Source organism: Camellia sinensis, chromosome 4 (assembly GCF_055761805.1).
Source record: "Camellia sinensis isolate YWXY chromosome 4, ASM5576180v1, whole genome shotgun sequence".
Lineage (NCBI taxonomy): Eukaryota > Viridiplantae > Streptophyta > Magnoliopsida > Ericales > Theaceae > Camellia > Camellia sinensis.
The window spans coordinates 155,466,241-155,479,309 of NC_138964.1; the positions used below are offsets into that span (position 1 = coordinate 155,466,241).

A 13,069-nucleotide genomic window follows, 5' to 3' on the forward strand; every position below is an offset into this window, starting at 1 on the left:
CATGTACACGTGACACTTGCACCAAATTACGTTTCTCAACAAGAGAACCGGGAGGGTAGAGCGAGGGTTGGATATGACAGAGGAGGGTAGAGCAAGGGTTGCAGATCACAGGACAGAGTATGTCAATTTTGGTTGGCAATAGGCAATTGACCATCAGAGTTGCAGAGTGAAGATTTGTCAAAATTTCACCTCAATATAGTTACTTTTGAATACTTCATTAAGTTGGCAATTTTGAAAAATATCTCATGATTTGCAAATATTTCACTACAATTTTCCCAATTTATGCAAAAAAAAGAAAGAAAACAAACAAACAAACAAACAAACAATACCAAGAAACCATAAAGTTTAACATTCATAAACACATAAATCCATGTGGCGGCTCAAACTGAATACCCTCAGTCTTAGAAAAAAAGCTGGAAAATGATCTTATAAAAAACATCTTTCCAATAGATTTAGACAACTGTTTGTAAAGATGAGACACTACTTTGGGCCAATGTCCTTGAGAGCACAGATCTGCTCTTCTCCCATCGCAGACATCACACTCACGACCAGGTCTTTCCCCTCAGCAAAGCCATCCTTGATCTGCACACCATAACCAACACAAGAAAAACGTTGAACAATGACGATGAAAAACAAAGGCAAAGCAGGGGTGAACAGAACTCTATTTAGCTCACACACACACAGATCCAAGTAGAACATCTTAAAAGCCCATAACAGCCACAAGTAAATATCAACTGGCACAACAAATTAAAAAATTGGGTTAATTTTACTCTTATCCTATTTCATCCCTCAACTATCAAGTTCATCTATACAGTCCCTTAAGTTTCTGATTTCAATTTATATGGTTCAATTGGAGATAGTGAATTCCAATCAATAATGGTGGAAAACCTAACTTAATGAGCAAAAATATAATTTTATAATTTGGACAACCAAACACCCATCTTCTTACTCACACTATATTAGACAACTTACACTAGACAACTAAACACTCATCTTCTTCTAAGACCCCTCATTTCAAAATAGTGAATAAAAACTGTGTTTGATTGTATAGTTTAAGCTGTTCAGATTTTGAAATGACCCTTTTGTCAATCAAATTAGGTTTAATTTGAACAACCGTTTCCAAGAAAAATACTAACTAGATGAAATTAATAGCTCAAGGATGAAATACAAAAAATAATTATAGTTTAGGGGATAAAAGTATAATTAGCCCTAAAAGATTTAAATCTCCAAGAAAAAAAAAACAATAATTTTAAAATTCATCCAGGAGTGACGCAAGTTCTTTGCTGAGAAACAATTGCAGGCCAACTTACCTGGGACAGCAGATTATCATCGGTTGGAAGCTTCAGGTCATCCTTGGTGTTACCATTGTCAGTCAGCAAACTCACCTGAAATATGTAATTCAGTAAAATCAGAATGCTCGGAGACAAACAATATAGCCAAGCAAGATCAAGAAAACAAATTTAAATTAACATACAAATCCATCCTCAGAAATATCAATCAGTTGGTAGTCAGTACGGTTGACATGAGGAACCTGCACAACAGGCAAACTTCTTGGATTTGCAAGTAATGCAAAAAGAAAGCACCAATAGAAAAACTACTTTCAACAAGACAAGTCCATACATCACAATTGTGGGAAGATGGTACAATATCTTCAAGCTTTTTTCCATTGAAGATGTCGATTGCAACAAAGTGGCATTTAGCATGACCATGTTTGCCAGTCTTGGAGGTAGAAACTTCTACAACCTACAACAAGAAAAGTGTCGGGTTATCAAGCAATCAACAAGAAGAAAGGAATCTATTAGCTGCAGAGTACACAATACGACAATGGGTTTAGAACAAGTGCACCAATATAAGATACAAAAACTAATGATCAGAAACTCCTTTTAAGACTCAAGACTTAACTACCAAATGTAAAGAATTCAGATCATCAATCACCAAATTATCAGAAGAATACATTTTACATGTGTAAAAACACAATTCTTACATGTTACAAATTACAAACTAACAATCATGGTTGTTAGAATCATACAATTCACGATCAATTCATACAATGCGATACAAACTTCAACCAAAACAATTCGATTTGTATTGTTGAATCTTAAATTGAGTGAACCAACCATATAAATTGAAACTTAAGACTCACAATTCATTATTTTAACAAAACGATTTACAGCTCGACAACAATGCTTACAATTAATGCCCTTCCTATGATTTGAACCAACCATGTAAAAAATAAAAATAAAAACTCTCATTGTGGATCTCAATCCAACCTAATCCATGTAATCAAAATCATGAACCCTAACTATATGGCATATAGGCAAATGCTCTGACCAATGCATTTGTGCTCTTGTGCCACTTTAATACATACGGACAAATGTTCATATCTGGCTACACCAACTAATATAGCAACAACAGCTATATCAGCCATGGGTCAAATTGCCATGGATAATATAGCAACTAATACACCAACTAATAAACCATCAGAAAATTACCAACAACAGCTATATCAGCCATGGGTCAACTTGTCAAGATTGGCCAAGGAAAAATGGGGAAGTGGCCAACTACAGCTATATCGACCATGGTTAATAAAAGGAGGACAACATGCAAGCAAAGGAAAAACATCCAATCCAACCAATTCAACCAAAATCGTTTCAAGCTTAGCCTTCCGTTGCTTAATGTATAACATACATTCAAATTCCAATTACTATTTCATTAGCCTTCAGCTAGTTTGTTTAATGTCCAAGTCGTTCACTATACTTGTCAATTTTCATTAATGGCAAACCATTCTCATTCAATTCGGCATTATCCTTTACATTTAGTTACATTCATTCACATGAATGTTTTGAAAGGCGAAGCTGAGGAACGCATTGAGGCCCGGAACGCATTCAGGCACGCATCAGGGGGAGGCGGGGCACCCCTCAAGGCATTCAATCTTATGCTCAACACCAACTAGGCGTATGCACCTTGGCCAAGGCGTTCACCTAAGATACGCATTTTGCAACTTTGACCTACAATGGTCGAGGTGCAAGCCTCATGAGAGTATTGAAGTATAAATTAACAAAAAAGAAAAGAAAAAGAAATATGGAAAAATAAGAGGCATCTCAAAAATACATGGAGGCAAACGTAGGGTTTTGATTCAACAATTCATTGGCTTCTGGTCTATGAAGACAATTTCAAGCTTTGATTCTTCTTTTTCACCTTCAGTTTGTTGCTTCTCAAGTCAGATGTGCAGATTTGCACAACCCAATACGTAACCCTCTTTGTTTCTCTCAATCTCTCTACCTACGTCTCTCAATTCTCTCTCTCTCTCAATACTCGATTCTGCCGCTCGATTTTCTCTCTTGTAATATGTAATTTTGTGGGTGGCCTCTTTTTCTTTTTCAAATAGATACAAAATATATCTGTACACCAATATATACAAATGTTTTTAGTAATGATACATATAGTGGGTGTTTGGAAAGTTGCTATTTTAGTAGGCTATTTTAATTTTTGGCTATTTTAGTAGGCTAAAATTTTTGTGTTTGAGAAGATGATTGGATTTTTTTGTAGTTAGATGTGATATTTGTAAGAGAAAAAGTGAAATGATTATGAATTTAATGTGCCATTTTGTTAGTTATTTTAGCTTATTTTATTTTTTTTTGTAAATTTTAGCCTAGCCTAAAAGACACTAAGGCTGTGTTTGGTTTAAGTTTTCCAAATTTGATTCCAAGTCACATTTGAAAACTCAATTGAAAACTTGTTTGGCAGCACAGTGAGTTTTTGAATTTTGAATTTTAAAAAGAGCGATTTTGGTCTACCTAGTCGGCCTCTCGGACATCACCCCAGATGTCTGGTCGGTCGTTCGGCCAGTTGATCGGAACAATTTTTTTTTTTTGCAAATGGCACCTATTATTTTGGAAGAAAAAAAAAAAAACAAAAAAGAAAAAGGAATTTGTTTTTTATTTTTTTTAACAAAAAAATATATTTTTTATATTTTAAATCAAAAATATTTTTAAAAAATAATTCGAACCAAGTATACAATAAAATTTATTTTAAATCAGTAATTGAATATTTATTTTGAAAAAAAAATATTTCTTTTGTAATATTTTCAATTAAAAAAATTGATTAATGTTAGTTTTTGTTAATAATTAATTTTTTTAATTGAATTTTAAAAAGAGTTTGGTTATGAATGTTGATCAGAATTTTAAAAAGAGTTTGGTTATGAATGTTGATCAGAATTAATAATTCATTTTTTTAGTAGTATGTTTGGTTATGAACTATAAATCATGGGTACTTCGAAAAATATGCCGTACCCGTACTGGGTACTTACCGGCATATGGTACCTCGTATGGTACTTCTGCATACGTATCGGGTACACGAAACACGTAACCAAGTTTTTTCTTCTTAATTTTTGACGTACCCAAACGTACCTACTATATACCCAAGTCGTACCGTACCTCAGTTGAAACAATATTTTCTTCTACTATAGAGATAAAACCCCTTTAACTAAACTTCTTTTTATTTTTAGTTTTATACTTAGCATGTTTTTAAAATTAAACTATGGTTTGTAAAATATATTGACATTTAATTTTGATTTATACCTTTACTTTTGACATTAAATGTTAATTATAGGTTGAATCTTAACAAATTAAACCATTTAATTAATTTTACATTATTATAAATTAAAAATAAATATTTTTTTACAAGCGTACCAAGCCGTACCCGTACCTTGCCGTACCCGTACCTTACTTTTTTTTAATTTTACCATATCGACGTACCCATATCGTACCAGTACCAGTACTCGTACCCGTACCCGTGCTTCATAGGTTATGAATTATAACAATTTGAATTAAGTTTTGAAATTATTTTTCAAAACTCATAACCAAACAAATTTTCTTATTTCATATGTCACATCAAACATTCAAAATTCAATTCAACACTCAACTCAAAACTCAATTCAAAACTTTTTCAAAACTCATAACTAAACAGATTTTCTACATTCAAATTATAATTCCAAAACTCACAAATTCAAAATACAACTCTATTCTCAAATCATATTTAGAAAAATCTACCAAACGCTACCTAAAATTTTTCTTGCCAAACACCCCAACAGTGGGTGAGAAGAAAAAGTTTGTGGGTGTATTTAAAAGCTCCCTTTGTTGCTTGGAATAACTTTTATGAATTTTAGTAGTTATTATTATTTTTTAAACTCCTTTTTATACCCTTTTTTTAAATAAATCCTTTTTAAACTATTTTTAATTAATTATATTTTATGAAAATTTAAAAACTCAAAAATCAAAAAGCTTAGTTACGCCCCAATGCCTTGAGGCTTAAGCCTCGCCCTGTGAGGAGTATAACGCCTTGCCTGGCACTTTCGGCCTTAAAAACTTTAATTCACACCAAAGAAATTATGAAGCCCTCTTCATTGAAGTAGGAAAAAGAATCAGGTAGTTTCTTTGCCCTAAAAGCTACACACAAGAGCTTGGTAGGGGTTATATTATTTGGACTACATTTTCAGTCCTAGCATGCTTGCATAACTGCATTTGTCCCAAGTTGTTTTTAGAGAAGAAACAACATGCTACAATTGCAAGGTATTACTCATGCTAATACAATTTTGCAACTACTCTTTTTCTTGTATTTCATTTCCTTTTCCTTTATATTAATTAGAGGCTAAATGATGGTTCCAAATTAATTATTAAAAAGCTTGATTAATATTCATTGGAAATGGCTATAACTAGAATTTTTGGTGTTATCCCTCGCTCCTTATCGTCTTAATACTTTTCAGCAATAAATTTCTTTAGAGTGTTCAAACATTACAATTAAAATATTCTCTTCTCTCATCACCCTGTTACCCAAACTGTTCATATAACAGACTAGTAAAACTTAATTCTAATCCTAAACCATGTTCATGCCCTAATTTTTTTATTTTTTTATTTTTTTCTGATAAGTAAACAAACTTAGCATCAAGGTGATGCAAAGAATACAAGAAAGAAACCAACCCAAAATGGACTGCAAGAACACACTATCTAAGCAAATCCTCCACAAAATGTACAAAAGTCAACACGTCAGGATCAATCGAACCGGTAACCCAACTATGGAATACCATAAGAAGCCTACTCTCTAACCAAAGAAAGGAATGACACATATTTTGAAACACACACCTATTACGCTCCAACTAAACCAACCATAACAAACAATGAGAAGCAAGTAACCAAGCCTTCCGCCGCCTCTTACCCACCCTCGCTCCGCCCCAACTAAGCAAGACATCCAACACTAATCCCGGTTGCACCCAAACCAACCCAAAAAGAGCAACCACCCTACACCAAAGCCGTGACACCACTGGGTAGTGCACAAGCAAATGATCAACCGTTTCCGCATCGCTACAACACAAACAACACCGATTGACCAACACGTGCCTCCGCCGGATCAAATTATCAATGGTAAGGATACAGCCCAAAACAGCTGTCCAAACAAAGAAAACTACCTTGGAAGGAGAACCTATTGCCCAAATACATTTCCACGGAAACACACCACCAACACCCCTAGCAAGCGCCCGATAAAAAGAGGACACTGAGAAAACACCTTGAGAACTCTAGACATCCCATACCATAGAATCCATCCCATCCCCTCCCTGCTGCAACCCATACAAAAAACCTAGGAGATCCACCAATTGGTCTAGCTCCCAATCTTGTACAGCACGACGAAAACGAACATTCCAAACAACGGATTGCCCTTGCGTCTCCCTAACCGAAGCAACCACCTCCTCCCCATCAGCGGCAAGAACATAAATCAAAGGGAACGTGGCTGCCACAGTTAAGCCATCACACCCCGGTCTTGCCAGAAGCAAACTCGATCACCAACACCCATGGTAAACCGAATCCTCTCCCAAAAGATGTCCCTCCCCAACCAAATCCCCTTCCACAAACCACGACCATGTGGTTGAACCACCCTCTTCGAACACCAACTCCCCCTTTCCTCCCCATACTTAGCCACCACCACCCTCCTCCATAGCCTTTCCCGTTCCCCCACAAAACGCCACAACCACTTACCCAATAAAGCCCAGTTAAACACCACCAATTTCCGCACGCCCAAACCCCCCCCCCCCCCCCCTCTCCTTCAAAGCACAAACCCTCTCCCAAGCCACCAAATAATAATGAAAACCCTCCCCACATGCATTTGATGGTGTGAAATATGGTACAATGGATAATGTCTAGACAACTTTTACTAGACATGAACCAAAACCTAGTGCTCATTGGAATTTCTTCAAAAACACCAATTCACTAGGCCCTTCATTCGGTTCACAAATTTGGCCAAGCAAATAAAAGGAAATGCAAAGTAAATCACTTTTCCTTGTTTAGCCACCACGCAAAATACAGTGGGAAATCAGTTTTCTTTTAGGCTATGTTTTGGAGCATGGATTTTGGTAGGAATTTGAAAAAGGGGAAAATTGTGTGAAATGTAATTATATTTCATTCATATTTCACCTACTCTTTCCCTTCCAAATCCCTACTCCAATCCATCCTCCAAACATAGCCTTACTCTTTCTTTTCCTGTACCATATTCTAAAATCATAAAGTGCCCAAGGAAACTGCAGACATTGAAAAACAAATGTGGCATGTCATGGCATGACAAGGCAAGCCCTTTTTAGGTTACCAAACCCTCTCAATCAGACAAAAACCTGATTGGTACAGCTTTTTTTTAAGCTGAAAATTGATAATAAAAAAACCAGAAGCTAAAAGCATGCTCTTCCACAACTTTCCAATAATCAGTGTATTCAAGCACCTTTTTGTCTTATAAGAAGTTGCACCAAACAATTTAACACATTCCAAAAGAAAAAAAATACCCATAAGCCAAACAGTTAGCAATAGATAAGAAAATATTTAAAACAGTTAGTACCAAAATTATGATAATCTACAGTGTAAAAGATGGTGTTGAACACCCAGATAAAGCAATCAATCCAAAGTCCAGAATAATCAATTTCCAGCAAACATTTTTCAATAATCAAAATCAAATCAACACTCAAAAGTTACAATACAAAATCATAAGAAATTAGACAGAAATCGACAGCAATAAAACGAAGAAATAGATCAAAACCTTGCAAGCGCGTCCTTTGATGACGATATGACCTCCCTTGCGAATGGTACCGGCTTGTTGAGGATAGGTTTTGGAAGCTCCCGCATCAGCCTTCGATTCGAAATGGTGTTCTTCGTCCGACATGACTCGGTTTCACTCACTCACTCGGGTAATTTTGATTTTGATTTCGATTTCAATTCCAAATCCAAATCCAAATCTAAATCGAGTGATTGAGTGATGAAATTGCAAAGATTCGAAATTTTGTGAGATCGAGATCGAGATCACATTGATCAATTATATATGATTAGAATTTAGGGAAAAGGCGAAATTAGGGTTTTCAGATTTTCCTAAGAAAAAATCCAGTGGGACCAGATTGATCTCTGAAAGCGGTGGCCTAAATTACACTTACCTCCTTGAGGTTTAATAAAATTACAGAAACCATTTTTGAAATATCTTCGGCTTTGTTAATCATGATTTGAAAGGAAAAATTTTCAAATCATTTTTTAAAATTTATAATTAAACATATAATTTAAAATTTAATTCAAAATTCAAAACATCAAACTCTTTCGAAATTTTATTTTAAAATAAAAAATTCAAAAAGTATTTTTTTATTTTATTTTTTAGAATCATGATTTGAATGTATAGTCGTATTTTGAGTTATGAGTTTTAAATTTAGTTTTAAAAAGAGAAAATTTGTTTGATTATGAGTTTTGAAAATAGTTTTTATTTGTATTTATTTATTTTTTTGAATAAATATTTTATACTTTAAATATTTAGTTATTTATTTTAATATGCACTATATTTCATACATTTATGTGTTGTATTTTTTTTAATATTAAAAAAATTTAAAATTTTTATTTTTTATTTTAAATGTATAATTTTTATTTTAAATATATAATTTTTATTTTATAAATATATTTTTAAATATTTTTTTTTTTGTTATATGCTAGTTATGATTTGAGTGCAGAGTTTCAAGTTATGTGTTTGGTTATGAGTTTTGAAAATATTTTTTGAATTGAGTTTTGACTTATGTGTTTAGTTATGATTTGAGTGTGAAATTATATTTTGAGTTTAAAATATTAAAATTAAAATTAAAATATTTACAAAATAAAATAAAATGTTTAAAATAAACAAATTTTTAAAAATTTAAATCAAAATTATATATTTAAAATAAAAATAAAAATTTCTTAAATACTTTTTAATATTTTAAGAAAATAATTCAAAAAAATTCAAAATATAACTCGAAATTCAAAAACTCAAAATACAATTTAAAACTTTTTTTAAAACTTAAAACTCAAAACTCTTTTTAAAATTCAAAAACTCTTTTCAAAACTCCTTTCAAAATTCATAACCGAACAAATTTTCTCTTTTCAAAACTCAATTCACAATTCCACATTCAAATCACAATTCCAAAAAGAGAATCACAATTTCAAAATAAAACAAAACGCATCCTTAAACTTCCATTGACCACCAAGGGTGGTGGCCTAGTGAAAAAGGCACCATTCTCCGTAGGTATGACCCAGGTTCGACTCATAAGGAGAGCGAAACGCGCGGGTAATTCTAGTAGACCTCTGTCACGACCCAGATCTGCCCCTATGGGTTTAGCATTGTAACCGGCCAGTAATCCGTGATTACCAAATGCCTGCTTAACAGTAATGACAGTAATACAGAGTAAAGGGGCTGGCGGAAGTCAAAACAGTAAATAAAAGATGTCCAATGAGCTGTAACAGTCTGAATGCAAAAAGACTTTTATGAACAAGTCACATTCGTAACCAAAACACATTTACATACAAGATATACATACATACAAGTTAGGGATTCAATCCCTATGCCATAACTGTACAGTAGGAGTCTATAACACCTATTACAAAACAGAAACAGAAGAGTGAATCCGAACACCTCAAAACAGTTGTAGCTTGAATGGACTTGGAACCTCAGGGCGAGGTCCAAAGGTTGGCTTGACAAAACAAGAGCTAACCCGACACTCCTAGCTCCGGTCTGGTGCTTGGACACCTACATATATATATATAAACAGTGAGCTAAAACCCAGTGAATAACAATTATGTAAAGAGGTTAAGAATGAATATTCTTTCAATAATTAAACGGTCATATCAATCACTTAGAACCCATAGTAGTCATATGTGGTGCATCTCATAGCAAACACAATACAGTAGGTCTTAACAGACCGAACAGTCAGTCAGTGGCCATCATAACAGTAACAGTAGTGGTTCCAAACATCACCAAGGATCCTCTAGAGTGTTTTTTTTTCCTAAAGTTTCCTAAAGTGGTGTATTGTGTGGTTGGGATTTAATGCTGAAAAATTGATGTGACTTGTCATTAAATCTCAACCACACAATGCACTACTCTAGGAAACTTTAGGAAAAAAAAACTCTAGGGGATCCTTGCTCTCTAAACATGGGAACCGACAGAGATCTCTATGTCAGTAGCAGTAACAATACAGTAACAGTAAATTGCTATGGATGCCACGAATACAGTTTACAAACAGGGCAAATATTCATTCATTAAACAATAACGTTTCAGTAAGCAGAATAGTTGATCATTCAGGAAATAATCATAATTGAGCATATCTTTACAATATTGTTACTCACAGAGCACTGGGCTATAAGCAGCTAGTGGGCGTCCTCGGGTGCCAACCCTACACAGTTACAGAACGAACACACACTAAGTTATACACTCGGGAATCAACAACTTAGTCTTTATCTTGACTCGGTGTGGTTCAACATCAATATCCTTATTAAGATGCCTTAAACATGGCATAGGAATGCCTAGGATGGAAAGAGGATGCAATGATGCACTTTAAAACACTTTTCAAAATTTACTGAAATAGGGGTCCACGCTCGAGCGTGGCTTTCTATGCTCAAGCGGACATGTAGACAAAGGAGCTCCGCTCGAGCGTGACTTCCTATGCTCGAGCGGACTGCAAACTTCATGAAAATTACTGGATGCATGCAATTCATGCTCGACGGACGCTCGACCCCCGCTCGAGTGTGAGACTCAGGTCCTCGTTCGAGCGTGAACTTTCTCGCTCGAGCGGACTGTAAACACATGAACTTCTGGACATATGCATTTCACGCTCGAGCGTGACTTCCTACGCTCAAGCGGAAGTGCATGTAATCAGAGTGCACGTTCGAGCGTGGGTCCAAAATCTGGAATTTTTAGATTGAATCTCAAGCATGAAATTCAACTTTTAAAGCTTCAAATTCGATCTCCTTGGGCTAATTTTCTGGAAAACTCTTGAAAACTCATAGTATAACATGTTTTTAAAGATCATTTGTAAAATCAAGCCCAAAGGTAAGCCAATTGAACACAAAAATTAAGTGTAAGCATGAAAAACATTGCAAGATCATATATGCATGAGTTCTCATGAACTCTAGTGTTTCAAAACAAGATCAAATGCAATGTTGAGCTCAAAATCATGATGAATTCATGGACCATAACAAAAATTTGAACTTGCATGTGGAAATCCTCATGAAACAACTCCAAAATTCAAGAATATGCACAGACATGCAAGGATTAACTCTCAATTCAACATTTTAAACTAATTCTTGACATTAATCTCCAAATTTCCATGAATCATGCAAGAAACAACTTAAATACATAAACCAAAGGATGAATTCTCTACCTTAGGTCTTGAATTCTAGGTATGGAAGCTCAATTTTGCAATCTACTTCAATTCCTCTAAGTCTCCAAGCTAAACCTTGTTGAAATCAAGTTTCTCATACTCTTCCTCTCTCTCTCTCTCTCTGTTTTGGACTAGAAGATGGACAAAACGATGCACCAACTGATATGAATTAAGTCTCAAAGTGTTGTATGAAAGTGGCCCACTAATGGCAATTTGGTAATAACTCAAACTAATGTAATTTAACATTATTTAATCCAATTTAATCGTTTCAAATCAAATTCAAATTAAACCTACCATAAAATCACATAAATAACAATTAGTATATAGCACTAATCAATTTTAGATTCGGTTGCTGATAAGGCCTTCAATTTGCAATTCGAAATTCAAAACATGAACAGATCAATTAATGACAAACAGATAGAATGCAATTAAAGCAACATACGCATGCAATCAGTTCAGAATCTCATTCTAATCAGTTACTTATCATGCTTAATCAGAGATTAGCACTAATCAGAGGTGAGGGTTGTCACAATCTCTACGGAGATCTTGCTTTGTACTTCGATCAAATCCTAGACTCGTCTGTGGCATGTGGTTAAGCTTTGTTGGTGTTTCGGTGATGTGTCTCTTTCTATGGATTGGATTAAATCAGGCTGGCAACTGGTTACCCGGGGCCTAGACCTACAGATGCAATGATGACACCTCAGAGCATCATTTTTTGGGTTAAAAAAAAAATCCCATTAAAATTTAATTTTTTTTGTTTATAGATAAAATACAAGTACTCTTCTTACAATTTGTTTAAAATATAAATTATTCCTTATAATTTTAAATGTTACAAATGCTATATTAAAAATTTTTATTTAACAAAATTAATAGAACAAAATAAAATTTATAATCACTCTCTTATACAATAATAAAATTATTTAAATTCTTAATTGAAATATATTTATGACATTGTTAAAAATGTTAAGTGACTTGATAATTTATTAATAAAAGAGCTCATTTGTTATGTGATTAGAAATTTGAAGGGACAAGATGTAATTTTCAAAATCAAAACAGACAATTCATATTTTAAACAAATCTCATAAAGTTTGTATTCATAATTTATCTTAATTTGTAATTACATCGACTGACCTCCCATAAGATTTGAGATTATTTTGGATGATCTAAATAAATGCACTTTTTGACATTTTATGAAAAGATGTGCTAAAAAGTAGAAAGATGATGTGATCCAAAAAAGGTAAAAAGTGCACTTTTTTTTAGTTACATCACTTCTTTATTTTTTTGCACATCTTTTTATAAAAAGTCAAAAAGTACATTTATCTATATATCTATCTATCTATATCTATACTATATATTAAGCAAAAGGGGATTTGT

At 33.9% G+C, this 13,069-nt stretch overlaps 1 protein-coding gene across 1 annotated transcript; it reads right to left on the bottom strand.

Moving 5' to 3' along the window:
- Positions 1-326: 326 nt before the first annotated feature.
- Positions 327-8,492, bottom strand: LOC114285609 (eukaryotic translation initiation factor 5A). Its single transcript, XM_028228659.2, has 5 exons — positions 8,074-8,492; positions 1,621-1,743; positions 1,475-1,531; positions 1,311-1,385; positions 327-582 (listed from the first exon to the last, which is right to left on the bottom strand). The coding sequence occupies exons 1-5, from the start codon at positions 8,194-8,196 to the stop codon at positions 481-483; spliced, it is 480 nt and encodes a 159-aa protein (XP_028084460.2). The 5' UTR covers positions 8,197-8,492; the 3' UTR covers positions 327-480.
- Between the last annotated feature and the right edge of the window lie 4,577 nt (positions 8,493-13,069).